This window comes from Zonotrichia leucophrys, chromosome 1, assembly GCF_028769735.1.
Source record: "Zonotrichia leucophrys gambelii isolate GWCS_2022_RI chromosome 1, RI_Zleu_2.0, whole genome shotgun sequence".
Taxonomy (NCBI): domain Eukaryota; kingdom Metazoa; phylum Chordata; class Aves; order Passeriformes; family Passerellidae; genus Zonotrichia; species Zonotrichia leucophrys.
Window position 1 is genome coordinate 108,262,236 of NC_088169.1, and position 16,464 is coordinate 108,278,699.

The 16,464-nt window shown below is 35.9% G+C and overlaps 1 protein-coding gene across 5 annotated transcripts in view; it reads right to left on the minus strand.

Moving 5' to 3' along the window:
• ROBO1 (roundabout guidance receptor 1) overlaps window positions 1-16,464 on the minus strand; it is a 682,144-nt gene that overhangs the window by 579,534 nt on the left and 86,146 nt on the right. For all 5 annotated transcript variants that reach the window (XM_064726906.1, XM_064726875.1, XM_064726883.1 and 2 more), the window contains exon 2: window positions 13,668-13,809. In XM_064726906.1, coding sequence (XP_064582976.1) covers window positions 13,668-13,755 — 88 coding nt within the window. In that variant the 5' untranslated portion in view covers window positions 13,756-13,809. The remainder of the gene's footprint in view (window positions 1-13,667; window positions 13,810-16,464) is intronic.

Genomic DNA, 16,464 nt, shown 5'->3' on the forward strand with positions numbered 1-16,464 from the left:
CCATAGTCTTTAGTTTAGCTGAGGCAGAAAACAGACAACTAGAGAGGGAAACCTCCAACACTGCACCTAGATGCCTCAACTCCACTCTTAACTACCTCACTTTATTTGGAATAAATTATGCAGAGCCTCAGGGATCAGTTCAGATGCAAGTATCTACATCATTACATATACATGTCTGTGATGCTGGTTAGATTGATGAGGATCATCAAGTGTCAGCACAGATATGGAAAATCTGCATATTTGAGGGGTCCAAACAATTTATTGCAACCTTGCACTGTCATACAAAACACAGTGAGATTTCTTAGTTAAGATGTTGCTAAAAAATTTGGGGTTTTTTTTGCAAATATTTGGGCATTTGTTAAGTTCGTAGACAAGTTACAGTACTGTTACGACACTGTTTTTGAGCAGTTGCATTCAGAGTTCTGCATACAACGGTACTGAAGCTTAATTATTTGTAAACTTTAAATTATTTGTTGGTTATTTCCTCCAAAAAATGCAAAATATATTAATAAATATGCAAAAATATAAAAACATATGAGGATTTTCTATTGTATTATTTTAACATTGCCACAGTACACTATACTCGCAGAGTTTGTGAACTTGATGCATTTTCCCCATGTAAAATATAATTTCTTCCCTTACACAGAACTGTGAAGTACAGGGAACTACTACCCTTAATACCAAAAGTTTCCACCAACACTGCACAGATAAAGATATGGAAGGTCTCATTTTAACAGAATATCTCAATGTATTCAACCTTAACAAGCTTATTTTGTAGTGAAAAATGTGATTATATGTAATTCTAACTACATACAATAAACAAATGCTCAGATCTGCAAGAAAACATGTTCGTGGAGTCAAACTGGATAGGCCATGGAATGAGATGTGGACTGCTGATGTCTATGATTTGGCATTTTGTTTGAGGTCTTTTGTGCAGCAGCACTTGGGAAACCTGTGGCAGATGCATGGATGGGCTCCAGTTCTCTGTGGCTGCACAGGAAACAAGACAGGCATGGTAAATTCTGCATCTCTTTTTTATATTACCCTGACTGCAGTTCAGGAGCACTATGCACTCAAACATAGGTGGGATACTGTAGAAAAATATACCTTTCCATAAGCCATAAATCCAACAAAGCACAGCCTTCACTGCTCAATATGACATTCCCAGCTTTTTATGAAATACCCTCTGAAATTCTTTCAGTGGTAACTCATTTCTGCTGCACTCTGTCTACAACATCCTCTACACCACCCAATTCTCATGTGAATGTCTCACCCCTTCAAATTCTCTTTTCCTGTTACAGCCAAAATATCAGTGAATGAACCCTTAATATTTCGTCTCTCTGCACTAGTGCTACAAGCCTAAATATAGTAAAATAAATTTTACTGCTCTTTTTTCTTTAATTCTCCTTCCTTACTAGAAGACTAGCAAAGGAAGGAGAATGAAAGAAAATGAAAGAGCAGCAAAATTTATATTTTACATTACATTCATACATTATATACATTACTATCAGATAAGCTAAAGCACACACAAAACATCAAAGTTCACAGTAACGTGTCTGCAACAGGAGTTTCAGTAGAATGGACACAGAACTGATAGCATGAAATGCTAACTCATGTCATACTAAACAGAATAATGACATGAAGCAAACAGGCTTTGAGCACAACTGACACAACACATGCTATTTTCCTAACCCTTTAATACAACCATTCTATGACTTTTCCACATTCATTTCAACAGATTGGCTCTTCCACTCAGCACCTCCCTCTGGGAAATTTGACGTCACCTTAAGAACAAAAAAGATTGGGTGATCTTCCCGATAACTTTAGTAGAGTCCAACTCCCATTCTTCAGCAGCAATGACCATAGGATTGACAAGATTTTATCTTTCTAATCTAAATACACAAAGCCTTTTTTCAAATTCCACCAATACATCAAACACAATATCAGCTGTTGAACCTGAGAATTCCTGGTCATATACAACTGAAGTACATTTAAAATAAATTTTCTAAGAAATGACAACAAGACACCAAGCAAGCCCCATGGCCAGTTTTAAGTTCTTGCTCAAAAGATTCAAGGATTTTCAAAGATTTATTAAGGAGCTCTTTTGTCTGACCTTTTTTTGGAAAACTAATAAAAAACAAACTAAAAGCCACACAAAACCCAACAATCCTGAATCGCTTCTCCTTTAAATGAACATGAACTTGGTTTACCTGGAAACATAGAAAATTGATTAAGCCAGCCAAATTATAGCTCCTAATAAATGAAGCTATCAATATGATGGTGTCCTTTAGTTTATCACTAATGAAGACTGAAATAGACTTTCCAAGTGATGGACAACTTTACTGTATGGTTGGAACTGAACAGAAAAAACAACCTAAAATATATTTGCACTCAATAAACTCCTGCATGTTTTAGTGACACGAAAATTTCTGTAAAAAAAAAATTTCTGTATTAAAATGTGAGAAAACAAACATAAGGAAATATACAAAAGGTAGGAATGAAGAATCCTGCAGTGAAAATGCAGCAAACCAGTCTTTTATAGCTGGGAAATAAAACTGAATGTACCTCTCTGAGTATGAATAGAGACAATGAAATAAGAGGCAAGACAAAGGCTTCAACTAAAGGTGATGCAGACCACTTAATTCCTCATTTTGGCAGAATTCAATTCACGTATAAGCTTTAATGGTGACTGTCAGTGTCCTGTGGCCCTTTAGAGGAATTTTTTACTTTCTTAGCGCAGTACTAAAATATTGTTTATGCTTAGTTACCTACATGAATGTTTATGTGATCAACTGTGAGAATAAGGATTTGACACATCTGGCCAAAATGGATCAATTTTACTCTAGATCTTACTTCAGATTCTAAAAACATGGAGAAAATGAGCTTTTATAAATTTCAAGTGTTGTTACTGTAGCCATATACATAATACATTCTTTAATCTTTTTTACAAAAAAGAGAGTAGACTAGTTGGTTTATTTCTAGTTGTGCCAGTCTTCCAGAATTAGCCCAAAAGACTGCTCTGCAAGTGCTTATCAAGGGATTTTAGTTGTTTCTCTTGAGGTGACTGCAAAGAAGATTGTTTGGAATTTCAGCAGTAACAGAAAGGTTAAATATTTTGAACTAGAGCTCAAAGTCAGACTTGATACTGACTGAACACCTTCCTAAGCTACTACTGAGCTCAGACCATCCTTTTTCTCACTGTACTAAGTTTCTTTGAAATACTAGAGGATGCAGACTTCCCTGCTAAAGCACATATAACTTCAACCATTTAAAACCCCTCTGCACAGCTCTACAAAAGCCATGCGAGACAAAACCCCTTAATAATAGAATATTTATGGGGAGGGAAGAAAAACAGGAATCAGAAGCCAATTTCATTTACAGTCCCTGTTATAACTTCTAAAATGTCCACAATAGGGCAAAACACCAGAGCCCTGCAAGCAAAGCAGCACTATGAAATAAAGACAGCAGACAGTGAAAGAACAGAGACTGTAATGTGCAGTCAAGGTGCCAGGCTGGCTTTAAATAAGCTCACTCAGGTCTCAGAAGTAATATAGCCATGACAGCAGGGAGCTCAATTTGGGAAAGCTGTCTGAATGCTGAAAAGAGCTGAACCCAAGTTAACATTTTGACCTCTCCATGTAGGAGAGTTCTTTTAGACTTTCAAGGACAGAGAAATTTCATTTAAAAATGCTTTAAAGGGATGGAAAATAAACCAGGTAGGCAGTAATCATTATCCTCTTCCAGCTGTAAGTTTCATCCATTTTAGTTCAAATGCAGAATTGTCTGTATATTTTGAAAAAATTAATTAAATTCACACAGCAGTTGTGATCAGTATGTTAGATTGCCATGCTTAACATGAGGCCAATACAAATTATGTTCTTCATCCCAAGTACTAAAGCAAAGTTATTGCCTAAGAAGATGTTACTACTGAAACAGCTTCAACTTAAAACCAGAAGCCCTCCATGATGGTTATTTCAGAAACAGGCCACCAAACACTCAAAATTTAAAAACAGATATTACTTTCCTTGTGCAAGGTGGCTGAAGTAAACATGACATCTGAAGGAACGCAAATCACGGCTATTTCAGACTGTAAATTGTAAACAAATCTAAAAATTGAAGGCTAGAATTCTAACATGTTTAAATTCCAATTCTGAATCAGCACAATGCCCAGATCTCCTGATTACAGAGGCAGATAAAATCCAGGGGATCAGCTCCCATTCACGAGCAAAGATGCACTTAAAAGAGGTGGCAAAAAGAGAAGATGGAAACACATGAACAGAAGTGGTCATGGGCACCACATCCTTCAAAAACATGATGCTTCTTTAGGAATTACAGGTCAACCAAGAAAAGAGGTCTAAGTGTGCATCAAATTTCAAAAGTTAACCTGTACCAGACATTTCTAGTAAAACACAAACAAAAACAACATTCACAGATTAAGTATCTTCAAAAAGCACAAGTGATCAACTCCGTCCTAGGTCAGTGCCATGACCTTTAATGAGTCTAAGAGAATATAACAAAGCATTTTCTGCAGCAGTATTACACATGAACAGAACATTTTCATCTCTATTTTGAAGTGCCAGATGGACATGAAGAGAACTGGAAACTGTTTAATCATACTATGAGTACTGCATGTGAATGTAATTCTGAAGGGCATAGTTGATCCATTTTGCAAAGACAGAGAAAAGAAGGTAGAAAAACCCACAAGCATCCTTTTGGTGCTTACCATAAACTGCCTTTTTATTTTTATATATTAGAAGTGCGACCTTGGTGGTCACCTGTGTCAAAATGAAGTAGGCTTAAAAGCTCAGTCACTTAAGATCTGATTTAAAAACCAAGTTCTAAATAAAACAATTAAATTTTGCCTTTAGGATAATACTGGGGAGAAAAAACAAAAAAAAAACCCAAAACCAAACACAAAGAAAAAACACCCCCAAAATGTAATTAAAGCAATACCTAAACATGGAAACTAACAGCAAATGGCTAACCAGATGTGCTTCCCAGCACTTTTAGGAGTTCTTTTATCTTTGTGGTAGCCTGTAACAATGCCTTCAGCAAATCACATTTGTAAAGGATAGGTGTGCCTTTGTTTTCATGCAGCAGAGGAAAGGGGACTTACTGGTTTGGTAGCACCTACTACACAGAAGACACGTAATAATATTCTTATACATAGAATATGTGACATGTTATTTTAACCATGCATATACAATAATTAATAATGTAGGAATTGTTTAAAATTTGTATTAAAAATAGAAAGTCACAGAAACACCCAGCACCTACAGGCTTACACTGTAAATTTATCAAATATAAAGTATTGATGCCTCAATGTAGACCATATACAAGTTTTCTCCTGAGTAAAAAATATGTGGTGATTATTAAACCTTTACTTTTAGAGAAAAGTAAAGGATTTTCATGAACATTTATAAAATGCATTAAAAATGGTTGGAATAAAGAAGATGCAGCAATAGTTAGTTGCACAAAGCCGTACTGATAATACCATCACAGTATAAACACTTGGAAAAAATTTATTGTCAATCTAACTCAACAGTTGAGAAATAACCTTAAAAGAAGACTTGTTTCTTTCACCAATATCACTTTGATTTAAAATTCAGATTACTCAAAAGGGAGTAATTTCCTGTTTCATTTATGCAAAAATAAGGTGACAGACTGACAAAAGGGTATTTTTTTCTGCATATGCAGATACAGGTGCATATAAATCACCCTTTGTCAGGGCAGGAATTCTGCAAATATGTTCGACACTTATTAAAATACCTAATAAACCATCTCTAGACACTATTTCACTGCACTGAAAATAAATTAGCAAGTGCAGATATGTCTACTGTAACCCCTTGAGTAGTCATAAGTGAAAACACCCTTGTAAATTGTTTCATTCTTTTACTGATATGACTGAAATTAGTTTTATAATTGATGTTAAAGACATGAAATTGCTTTGAAGCATTAACAGATTGATCATCTAAATAAATATTAGAGTCAAGAGAGACTATGTCATTTTGTGCTCTACTTTTCTAACTGAAAATTATTCTCAGGCTAATTGAAAAATAATGTAAAGAGACATTTATTCTTGTTAATTTTAAGATGGGTAGAAAAACTTATTGAGAAAATTCCATTTATATTATCTCCAAATACAGACAGAGCATTTATGCCAGTTTCTCCATTAACCATATGAAACACAACCTTGACAGAAGAACTTATGCAAATGGATCACTCTTAGATTCTAGTGTGCAAATGCCTGTAGAGTAACCTTGTTATCAAATTGGGAGCGTCACAGAGCTAAGTGAACTAGGAAAGCTTTGCAACCTAAGTTTATGGTGCATATGAATATGCATTATAAAGGTACGTAAGAACTGATTATACCATTTTCACTACTGGCATATTTTTGTCTCCAAGAGGCTAAGAGCTTCAAGTAAAACTATTCATGATACACAGAATGAGAATAATTTACCAAAAAATTCTACCAATAAATACTTCAGATTCTGGTCTACACATTTACAAAACCTTCAGCTGCGGCTAACCAAGTCTATACAGAAAAACTGATTACATCCTCATTATATTTACTCAAACTTTTTTATATCCCCATGATTATGATGGAATTTTTTTTCTTCTTGCTCATCTTAAATTTTATTTTAGCAGGCAGCCTTTCCAAATCCTGATTCTGAGATCAGTTTTCGTGAATGCTCTGTCAGAGCATCCAAAACAAGTAGAGTATCAATATATTTTGAGGAAAATGACAGACATCAGCTTCTCAAGGAAAAAATAAAAGGATGAAGTGCCTCTGAAATAACATCCTTGAAAATTAAGAGAAAAGAAAGACAAAGCAAACTCCTCCTTACACACATAGAAAGAGCTTATAAAGGCACCTACCTACAGGCACAATGACAGCAGCTGTAGCATCTCACCTCTATCAGTCATAATCTAGAACAGTGCCAATTTCTATTAACCAAGCAATAGAGGAACTAAAATTACTCCTCCTGCTCTACGCAAGTCACTCCGGTTGCTCCAGCGCATTTTGATGACTTAATTAGGAAGATGGTGCAGCACATGTGGTTTTCCAGCCAGGTTCATCACAAAGGCCACATCATTAAAGCACAAGAGTTGTGTCTTCTACAGCTAGATTAAAAATAGGGATTTCTTCATTAAGTGTCTTGCAGCTGACTGTGCCTCTTGATTTGTCTCCGTCTATTCAGACAATTAAATAAAGCGTCATGCTTTATTTATTTCTTTTTAAAGGCTAATAAAGGAGCTGTGAATTGAAGTACAGCTGGCAATCTTTTTATTTATTAAGACCTCAGTGTACACAGTGGCAATCTCTGGAAGGCAAGGCACGTGCTGGGATTTTTTCCTCCCCTTTTTAATATATGTTCTCTTTGCAGGCACAACATTTCACCTAATAGGAATTAGAAACCTTTATCATCCTCTCCAGCAGTGAGAGGAGTCAGAAAAAAAATAATCACAAAAAGCCCAAAACAATTAAAAAACAAGACAAAACTAAACCTACCACCCAACAGGGAAAACCTAAGGTAATGCAAAAGTCCAAAAATATGAAATCTGAGTACAGAAAACTGAATACTTTAAAACAAGATATATAAATGACAAAACTGTAAAAACTAGCTAGCATATAATCAAGTCAGAAAGTACTTCAAATTTGGTCACAATACTCTAAATTATTAAAAAAACAGCTATTTCCTTTTACTTCTATCAGCAGGGATGGATGACTAAAGACCTTACATGATTGTTATGTAGGTATATTAAATGAAAATATTATACAAGATATACTACATGCTTTTCATTTCCTGATAACAAGAATTTATTATCTCTTGTGTTATTAAGTAATCTCATTTGTATGGCCATAATGGCAATTTTGCATGGTAATGTCATTCCATGGAAACACCATAATATTTCCTTGATAACAAACACATTGTATCACAACATAATGGGATCTAGCATTAGTCCATGAATATTAGGAAATTTTAAAAATATTCTACAAGGAAGGATGACATACTGCTCTGCACTTCAAAGAAAGCTGTACGTTCCATGAGGCAAGATGACTTCTCAGTCTTAAGAGTGACTAACTGATAATTGTTTGCCATTATGCATATTTACAAAGGCATATGCACATGCACACAAGAAAAGCAGTGATGAAATGAGATGATCTCAGGTGCCAGTTCTTTCTTTCTGCAGGAGGTTTAAGGATGGCCTAGGCACTTTGCAGGGATCAGAGAGAAGCAAGAGGCAAACGTGAATGCAAATATGGTCTTTACCAGGGCAGAGATGTCATTTTTTCTTAATTTCTTAGCTCTCTTTTTATTTACTCAGCCTAAATAAACCCCTTCCTTAGGAGCCAAAATGTGAGGGATGCTTGAATTGGGTTTTGGTTTACCTTTCCAGTTCTGAACTGACAAGAATATTCTGTCCATTTTAAGTTAAATGGATGTGCATGATAGAAGCACATCTTTCTACATGTTCCTTGACCCCAGCAAGGCCTAAACTGTCTCTCTATTCTCCCTTAACGTGACCTTGACTTCCACAACCTACAAACTTGGTGGCACTTACAAGAGGACGCAATACATTAAATCATCATCCCTTGCTACACATCACTTACAGATGCATTTGTCACTGCTATATTAAATTAGGATCACAAAAATGTAATTTATGGCCAAGAGTGACACTTGATAAAGCCTGTGAAAACAAAATTACCAGAAAATGTGCAACAAAACACAGTACTTCTTTCCACTCCAATCTGTCAACAAGAACAGACCCTCCATGATTGTACTCTCTAAAGCAGAAGTTATGTGATGGAAAGTTAAGAGCATGTCAGGATGAATCTGGGAGCCTGGCTGGTGAGCTGGATTTGAGCTGGCACTGTGCCCTTGACCTAGGGAAGGCTACCAACACAGTGGGATGCTTTAGGGAGAACACAGCCAGCAGGGCAAGGGGCAATGGGCTCCCTCCTGTTGTTTCATGAGTGCACATGGAAGGAAAAGAAAAGAAAGAGTGCATCCTATGCAGACTAAATGATTTCCATGTGCCTTCCAACCTAATGACTTCCCTGATTCCATAGGTGTTCCTACCTCTGGGCTACTTGCTTCAACTCATTTCTATATGGTATATATTAAATAAAAATATAGATAATGTTATCTTTGTTTGGGCTCAGATTTAAGGACAGAAATAGAAATTGCATGGAATTTGAGGACTCATTTTTAAAAATCTGACTCTTTTAAATCTTATCCTTCCTTCTTCAGAGTCAAGATTATTCAGCAATTTATAGCTCAGATAAAGTTGCACATTCTCAGGTACAAAGTATTTGTTTTGCTTTTTTTTGCTTCTGTCCTTACCTTATTTTCCCTGTGACTTAAAAATCAAGCTTTGGAAGGCTTACTGGCTCATCTCACAACAGTTACCAACATCACTTTACTTGCAAACACTATAAATTTATAACAAGAAACCCCGAAGCCCTGCCATTGTTTTTCACTAGGACTTTAGCTATTGGATCACTTGCTCAGAAAAGGTGAAAACTATCCTGAAGTACCTCCCAACTGAACGAATTTAAAACCATATCCACCACTCTTCAAAAAGTGCCAAGATCACTTAATTTTCTTAGCTCAATCAAGCTTCACTCTCCCTTTACATCTTAATGATCAGGGGCTTACATGAGATTTCAGCATTCAATTCTCTTTGACTCTCAGCCCACGCCAAAAGACAGCACCAGTTGGCTGAACATTCCCTTTTTTATACATTATTCTCAGAAAAAGACCCATGTAACCACAAACCTAGCTCAATTCTTCATCCAATCTATTCAACACCTTGTCCAGTCCTTGACAGATATATTTTGAATATTTTATTGAAAATCCATTCAGGCTCTTCAAAAGTACAAAAAAATTCCTTGAACGCACATTACAAGACCCTGGTATTCCTAATGAAGCAGCAAATTAAGATCTTTCAGTGCTAGGAAACTTCTATTCAATATACCTTCACAGGTTGCAGAGAAATTAGAAGAAGGTGGAATTCCTTGTTAAAATGTATCAAACAGACCTATAATTCCTAAGTATATTTTGACAACAAGTTCAGTAATGTTACAGGTCAAAAATACAAATCTAGCTTTCTCTAGCCCGATGACGAAGTTTTGGGTACTAAAAAGTTGACAGCAATTAAAAAAGAAAAAGTAGACACCAAACAATTTAGTTACTGATGTTACTGAATTATGATTGACTTGACAAAAGCCCTAATAAAGGAGTATTCAGATTCCAAAACAACTGCCTCTTTTTCACTGCCTTTAAGATGCTATGGTAAGCAATCTGCATTTAGGGGAGTTGCTTTAGGATCAATTGTCTCCTGTTGCAAACAGGCAAACAAGGTAGGAGGGTGAATTTATTTCCTGCAGTTCTTCAGTAATAAGCCAGTAAGTATTAGGGAAAAGGAAACTTAAAGTATTACTTTCTGCCCCAGGAAAAGTCAAATCCTGAACTGATCCTCCTCAGTAAGCTTCTGCGGCTACCAGAGAGTTGTTTATTTTATGGTTTTTTTTTTACACTTACACCCATGAATAATTTCTCAAGTTTATATTTCATTATGTACGTTTTATATATCTTATGCTATGCTACATATCTGCATTTCTTATAGAAACCATTTTCTGGAGAAACAATGAACAGTATTTGTAAACCATAGAGGTACAGAAGCTCCTGTCAAATTTGTCAAAAATCTGAGTTCAAAACAGATATTTTCCTTATCTTCCTACCTGTAAAACCTATAGAGAATTCTGTTGCAAAAACATTATAATCTATCAGAAGCATACAAATTTTTTTGTTTGTTTCCAGCATTGCTGACAAATTTATCATGTTTTTACAAGGCTTTCTTTGTGCAGGTAACTGTGTGAAGCTCAAGGATTGACACCAAACAACACAAGTGGCATCTGCTCCAGTTCAGATGGAGAGATTTTCCACAACACTCCCTGTTTGGAACCAGGTTCCAAACCCAGCCAAATTCAGCAGGAATGCTCCTGTTCTCTCTATTAGTAGTCCAAAAATTCGTAAGTTTGCAGTATTGATGACAAAAAGAAAAATAAATCTGTTCAAATTATTAACATTGTTTGCTGTATGTCATGTATAGTTCTGGTTTTTTTTTGGTTTTTGGCTTTTTTGACAAACTGGTAACTTCAAAACACTTTAAAGACTTAACTGAAAACACAGTGCTCAACATATGCATCTAAATATAATATGGCATTAGTTAATGCCATGTTTTCTTAGATCAGTGCACTTTAAAATCAGCTATCAAGTTTTCCAGCTTTAAAATACGCAGAGCAACTGGCAAGGAAAAAAAAGAAATCACATCTTTCCCAGATAATGTTCAATCCCTGATTAAATAAAGATGTGCCAAGGCAGAGATACTTTATGCCTCAGGAGACAGCCATGGTGGAATTGTGAGTGTATTTTATATGTGAATTAGAGGTAAGATGTAATGACATGAGATGAAAGGCTCAGCCATGATTTTAATAAAGGGGGGAGACAGTGCTTCCCTGTGGACCCCATATGCAAAGGAGTGAGACTCAACAAGAATATATGAAAAGATTCAACAAAAGCTACAACAAATGCTTCAAAGTTATAAGGCCACTATTAAAATTCATCACATTTTACTGAAGCTGAGTATTCCACATCTGAGGGTAAGCTCTAACACATTTCTGATAAATTTAATTTCATATGAAAAGCTACGTCATCAGTAAGGCTGGAATATTTTCAATTTTCAGATAAAATGGAATTTTGTGTTTAGAACCCATAACATTTTGGTTTTTTAAGCATTTCTAATAACATGATATAAAAATAATTCCATGTAATTTGTTATTTAAGAGCATGGTTTTAATTGTAATAAAATACCACAATTTAGTAGTATTACTATGATAACAGACATTTCAGCTGCTTAATACTTTTAGCATTCCTCAGGAAAAGCTATTAGCTATTGCTCTAATGATTATTTAACATTTTTTATGGCTGCAGCAGAACTCTAAAGAATCATTATTTAATTTTCTTTCATTAAATATAGGAAATAGTTTCAGATTTTTTACAGTTTTCTCTCTTTCTGTACATTAAAAAAAAAAAGACATGCCTTTGTAAGGAATAAACATGAAAAGAGCAAAATGAATGGGATGAACTGCTTAAAGGAAAAAAATAATCCTGCTTTATTTGATCTTTTGTGATAATCACACTGCTGGCCCCCTGCCAGCAAGGCTCAGCATGCTGATGTCTGGCCAAGTACAGTAATCTCTTGGTTCAAGTCTGAGGTCTGTGATGAAAATTACAAAGCAGGGGCAAAAATCAAAATGCCACCTGTGATTTTATTCTGAAACTAATTTGATGGAAAAAGTAATACAATGAAAACAGTCATTTTAGTAAAGACTACGAAACTATGACTAAATTGAAACCAAGGCAAGAGGATGGAGGTAGCTATCAAGCAAATACATTTGGATCTGCAGGCATTCCTTTTAAAACGAGCAGTAAATGTCTTTGTGACAGGTAAATTGCTTTGAGATTATGTTTGAAGTCCGAGGTCAAACTTTTAAAATGATAATTTTAACTTGCATCTTCCTTTATTCTGGAGTCTTTCTCCATTTGAAAACCAACAAAACCAGGAAAAATCCCACAATAATTTCCTTATTTTCTGTGTACCACCGTACAATACAGGCAAACAAATCCTTGAAGAAATCTTTTTCCTTTCTCTTTTCATTCAGAAGTCTGTATTTGAGTTAGTTGCTCAAAGATACAGGGAAGAGAATTGTATAGCCACAAAATTCTGTATTTGCAATGTACTCAAATTAGAAATTAAGCTAGTAAAGTTCACTAAATTATTATTCAGATTGAAACCAGAAAAAGCAACCAGTAAAATCCAGCATGCCACTTATTATTCTATGCAGTTGTTTTCCTGAAAGGTTGTACGTCATTAGCAGAACTGATGAAAGTATGGTTAGATTTTTCTTTACAAATATTGAAAATTGCTCAGAATTACTTGGAAGCTGCTTTTAGAGATTTGTTATTAAACAAAAACCCAATACAAAGTTTTGTTTCCTTTGTGTTACTAGAACATAAATTTACACTATTTGCTGAAGTGATGCATGTTCCCTATTTTACCACCACCTTCTTTATAAACTTGTACAGTATCTTGCCATTTGTGTACACACTACCCTTCTCTGAACTGGTAAGAATTACCATATGCAAGCACCAGGACAAGCCCCGGTCTCTGGGCCTCACTGAGACATTGCATTTCAGCAACCCCCAGCTGCTATTTTGCTTTTCTTCCGGAAGGTTCTCTACAGATTTCCAATTCTCTTTGATATTCAAGTCTGTTTCTGCCCTCTATATCTTCCCCCCACCAATTGTGCTAATCAAAGGAATGCTTTAATAGCCACCTTAGCCTTCTCATATTTTCATGCCACTCCTTTTCTATATTTTCCTTTGCAGTCAAAAAACCCAAACATTGCAGCACAGACAACACAATTAAATTGCCACATTCTGTGTGTTATGCATGCAGATAGGCTCACAACTTCCTTAACTACACACATACGCACATTTTAACATACAGAGAGAACTTCAGGTATATTCATGCACATATTCACATGGACAGAAAAAAAAGCCATGAGCATTTATGTTTAAATAAAAGGCACCTACCTGGAATGAGCTGGCCCAGTAACTGATGGCATCTGGACAGGCTGAATACAGCTACTACAGCCAGAAAAGGATAATGTTTCCATTTCATGATGTGTCCCTCCTTGCATTACACCAGCTCAGCAGCACTACCAGTAAATGTCGCCTGAAATACACCATGGAAGTAAGAACAGAAGAATTAATGACAAATTGAGGTACTTACAGATATTTTTGTCCAGAGTAACTCTATGAAGAACGCTGGTTCCAATACAGCTTTAGCTATTAAAATAGTGTTAAATTATCTAACAGTTAGGCAGGGGAAAACCATAACCAGAATATTAGCTGTCCTTGCAGAGCAGACAACCCCAAACCAGATGTTTTAAAGGGAGATACAAGGATCCCCATAGCGAACATACACGTTTTCAAGTGCTGCATGTTGTTTGGTTAAGTTATTAAAGAAATTGCTCACTTCAGCAGGATAATTAAGTACATGTTTAATCCATCTCAGTGCTAGAAATACTTAAACCCTTGCACAAGTTGGAACCACAGTCAAGGCTATTCAACTTACTATGAAAAGAGGGTTAAAACCTCACTTCAGTCTTATGAAAGTATGTTTTGCTGAAGGAGAATTAGGGATAATTTTTCCCAGTAATAACTTGAACCATTAAGACAATTTTCTGGTGAGTTTTTATGTTCTTAAGGGCAGAAAACGTTCATCTGATTGACAGGAATGCAATCTTATGAAGGGAGACAATATTTTGAATAAAAAACCTCAAAATATTTTTAACCAAAATATGACTTTTAGACACATCATTCTGTAGATTAAAAAGCATTCACAGCTCTACTGGTGCTTAAAAGCCATCTCTGCTCATTCTACTTGTTTACTCTTCACCTACATTAGTGCTTAATATAGACTTGTTCAGCAATCATGGAATTGTTGGGGCTGGAAGGGAGCCCTGAAGTTCATCCAGTCCCATCCCCTGGCAAGGGAGGGTTACCTGGAGAAGGTTACACAGGAGTGCATCCAGGTGGGACTGGAATGTCCCCAAAGGGGAGACCCCATGGCCTCCCTGGGCCTCAGGCCTTGTTTTCAGGCTGTTTCAAATGCCTTTCCTCTTAAACTTTCTAAAACACATATAGTGTTTTTCAGATGATTTCAGTAGATTTGTAAAATCAATACGCTGTTTTTTAGATAATTAAATACACAGCCTGAAATCTGATTGCTTCATTTCAGATGATTTATTTTGGGGGAGGTTTAGTGTTTCACTCGGGTTTTTAAAGGGCCTTTCTCTGAATACAAACCCAAATGCATGTGAATGTAACATTCCATATATTCCAGTGTCTGGGGTTCATGACAAGCTCTTGATGGTGAAAAAACACACTATTTTAAGTGTCTATCAACTTATGAGATGTGCCAAATTGCCTGACCCTAACCAACAATTAGAGACCACCAAGCAACTGTAAATCTGATGTACGCTGACACATCAAAATCTACTCCAGCAATAAATTATGTTAGACCTTAATAACTTTACAACTACACTTCTTATTTCACTCTCCTTGTTGTTAATGTATACTCAGAGATGGCCAGTTTGGATGATGAATCCTACATTATTTAAATGCCAGCAGACATAATTGCAATAGTGAAGAAAACCACAGTGACACCAGTCACTTGTTCATGCTGTTGGGACAGAGGAGTTTCATCTGTAAACCTAATGCATATTTAATGACTACAGATTGAAGAGTTGCACGACCACTGGGAGCACTCAGTGCCACCTGACACTTTTTGGATGTTCAAAAATGCATAAATAAGTTTCATATGAGCAGATTCAATCTCCTACACATGTTGCATTTTAAATTTTCTTTTTGTGTTGCACCTGTGCCTCTACTATCTTAGTAACTAGAAATAATAATACTCCATTTCCTATTATAATTGCCTGTGTCTTGCAACATATTTTACTTTTTTTTCCTCTCATTTCAACCACACTGCACACAAAAACTTCCTGTTCCTTCCATTCTCATTCTTTTAATTTCCCCTATCACTCATATGGCTGCTCTTCTGTTGCAAACAGCTTGACAGCTCTTAATGGCAGAGTTAACTGCAATTAATGGCCAGGGTGTTACATGCTGCTCTGAATTCTGTTCATGGTAGGGCTCCAAGACTGAAATTTGGAGGCTCAGGCCCTTAAAATACCCATCTCTTTATCTATACAGTAATATAAAGCCATTTACTACTTTGGTTTCTGTCAAGCTATTGACTACTTTGGTTTCATACTCCCATTGTTTCTTCACTTCCTGTGCAAACACAATACTTAATGCTGCTGCTAACACAAGGCTGAGGATGCAGTCCTTGGATTTTGCTTCGTCAAACAAAATCAGGAAAATAAGATTTTCAGTTCAAGATTTACTTTATAATTATAAGGATTCAGTATCAAGATTTACTTTATAATTATTATAATCATTATAATGTGGGGTAAAGGAACACTGAGGTGAAGGAGGAGAGCTGAGCCTAGGAAAAACAAGAAAGGTAGGAGAGCGGGGGTTTTAATTTTTGTCGTTTTTCTCACCATTCAACTCTATTTTAATCAAAAATTAATTTTGCTCTTCAGCCAAGATCAACTGACCCCAACAGTGAAGTTGCAAGGAAGAGATGAATGCCAGGAACACACCTGATGGCACTCACCTTCTCTGTGAAGGTGTGCCATGCACAAATCCAACATTTTCTCTCCTTACCTCTCTCTTGCATTTACTTAACTGGTAGATGCTGATTTCTTTTTAATCTGTCCATGTGACACAGCTCCACAGGAAGCTCTGACCATGAATG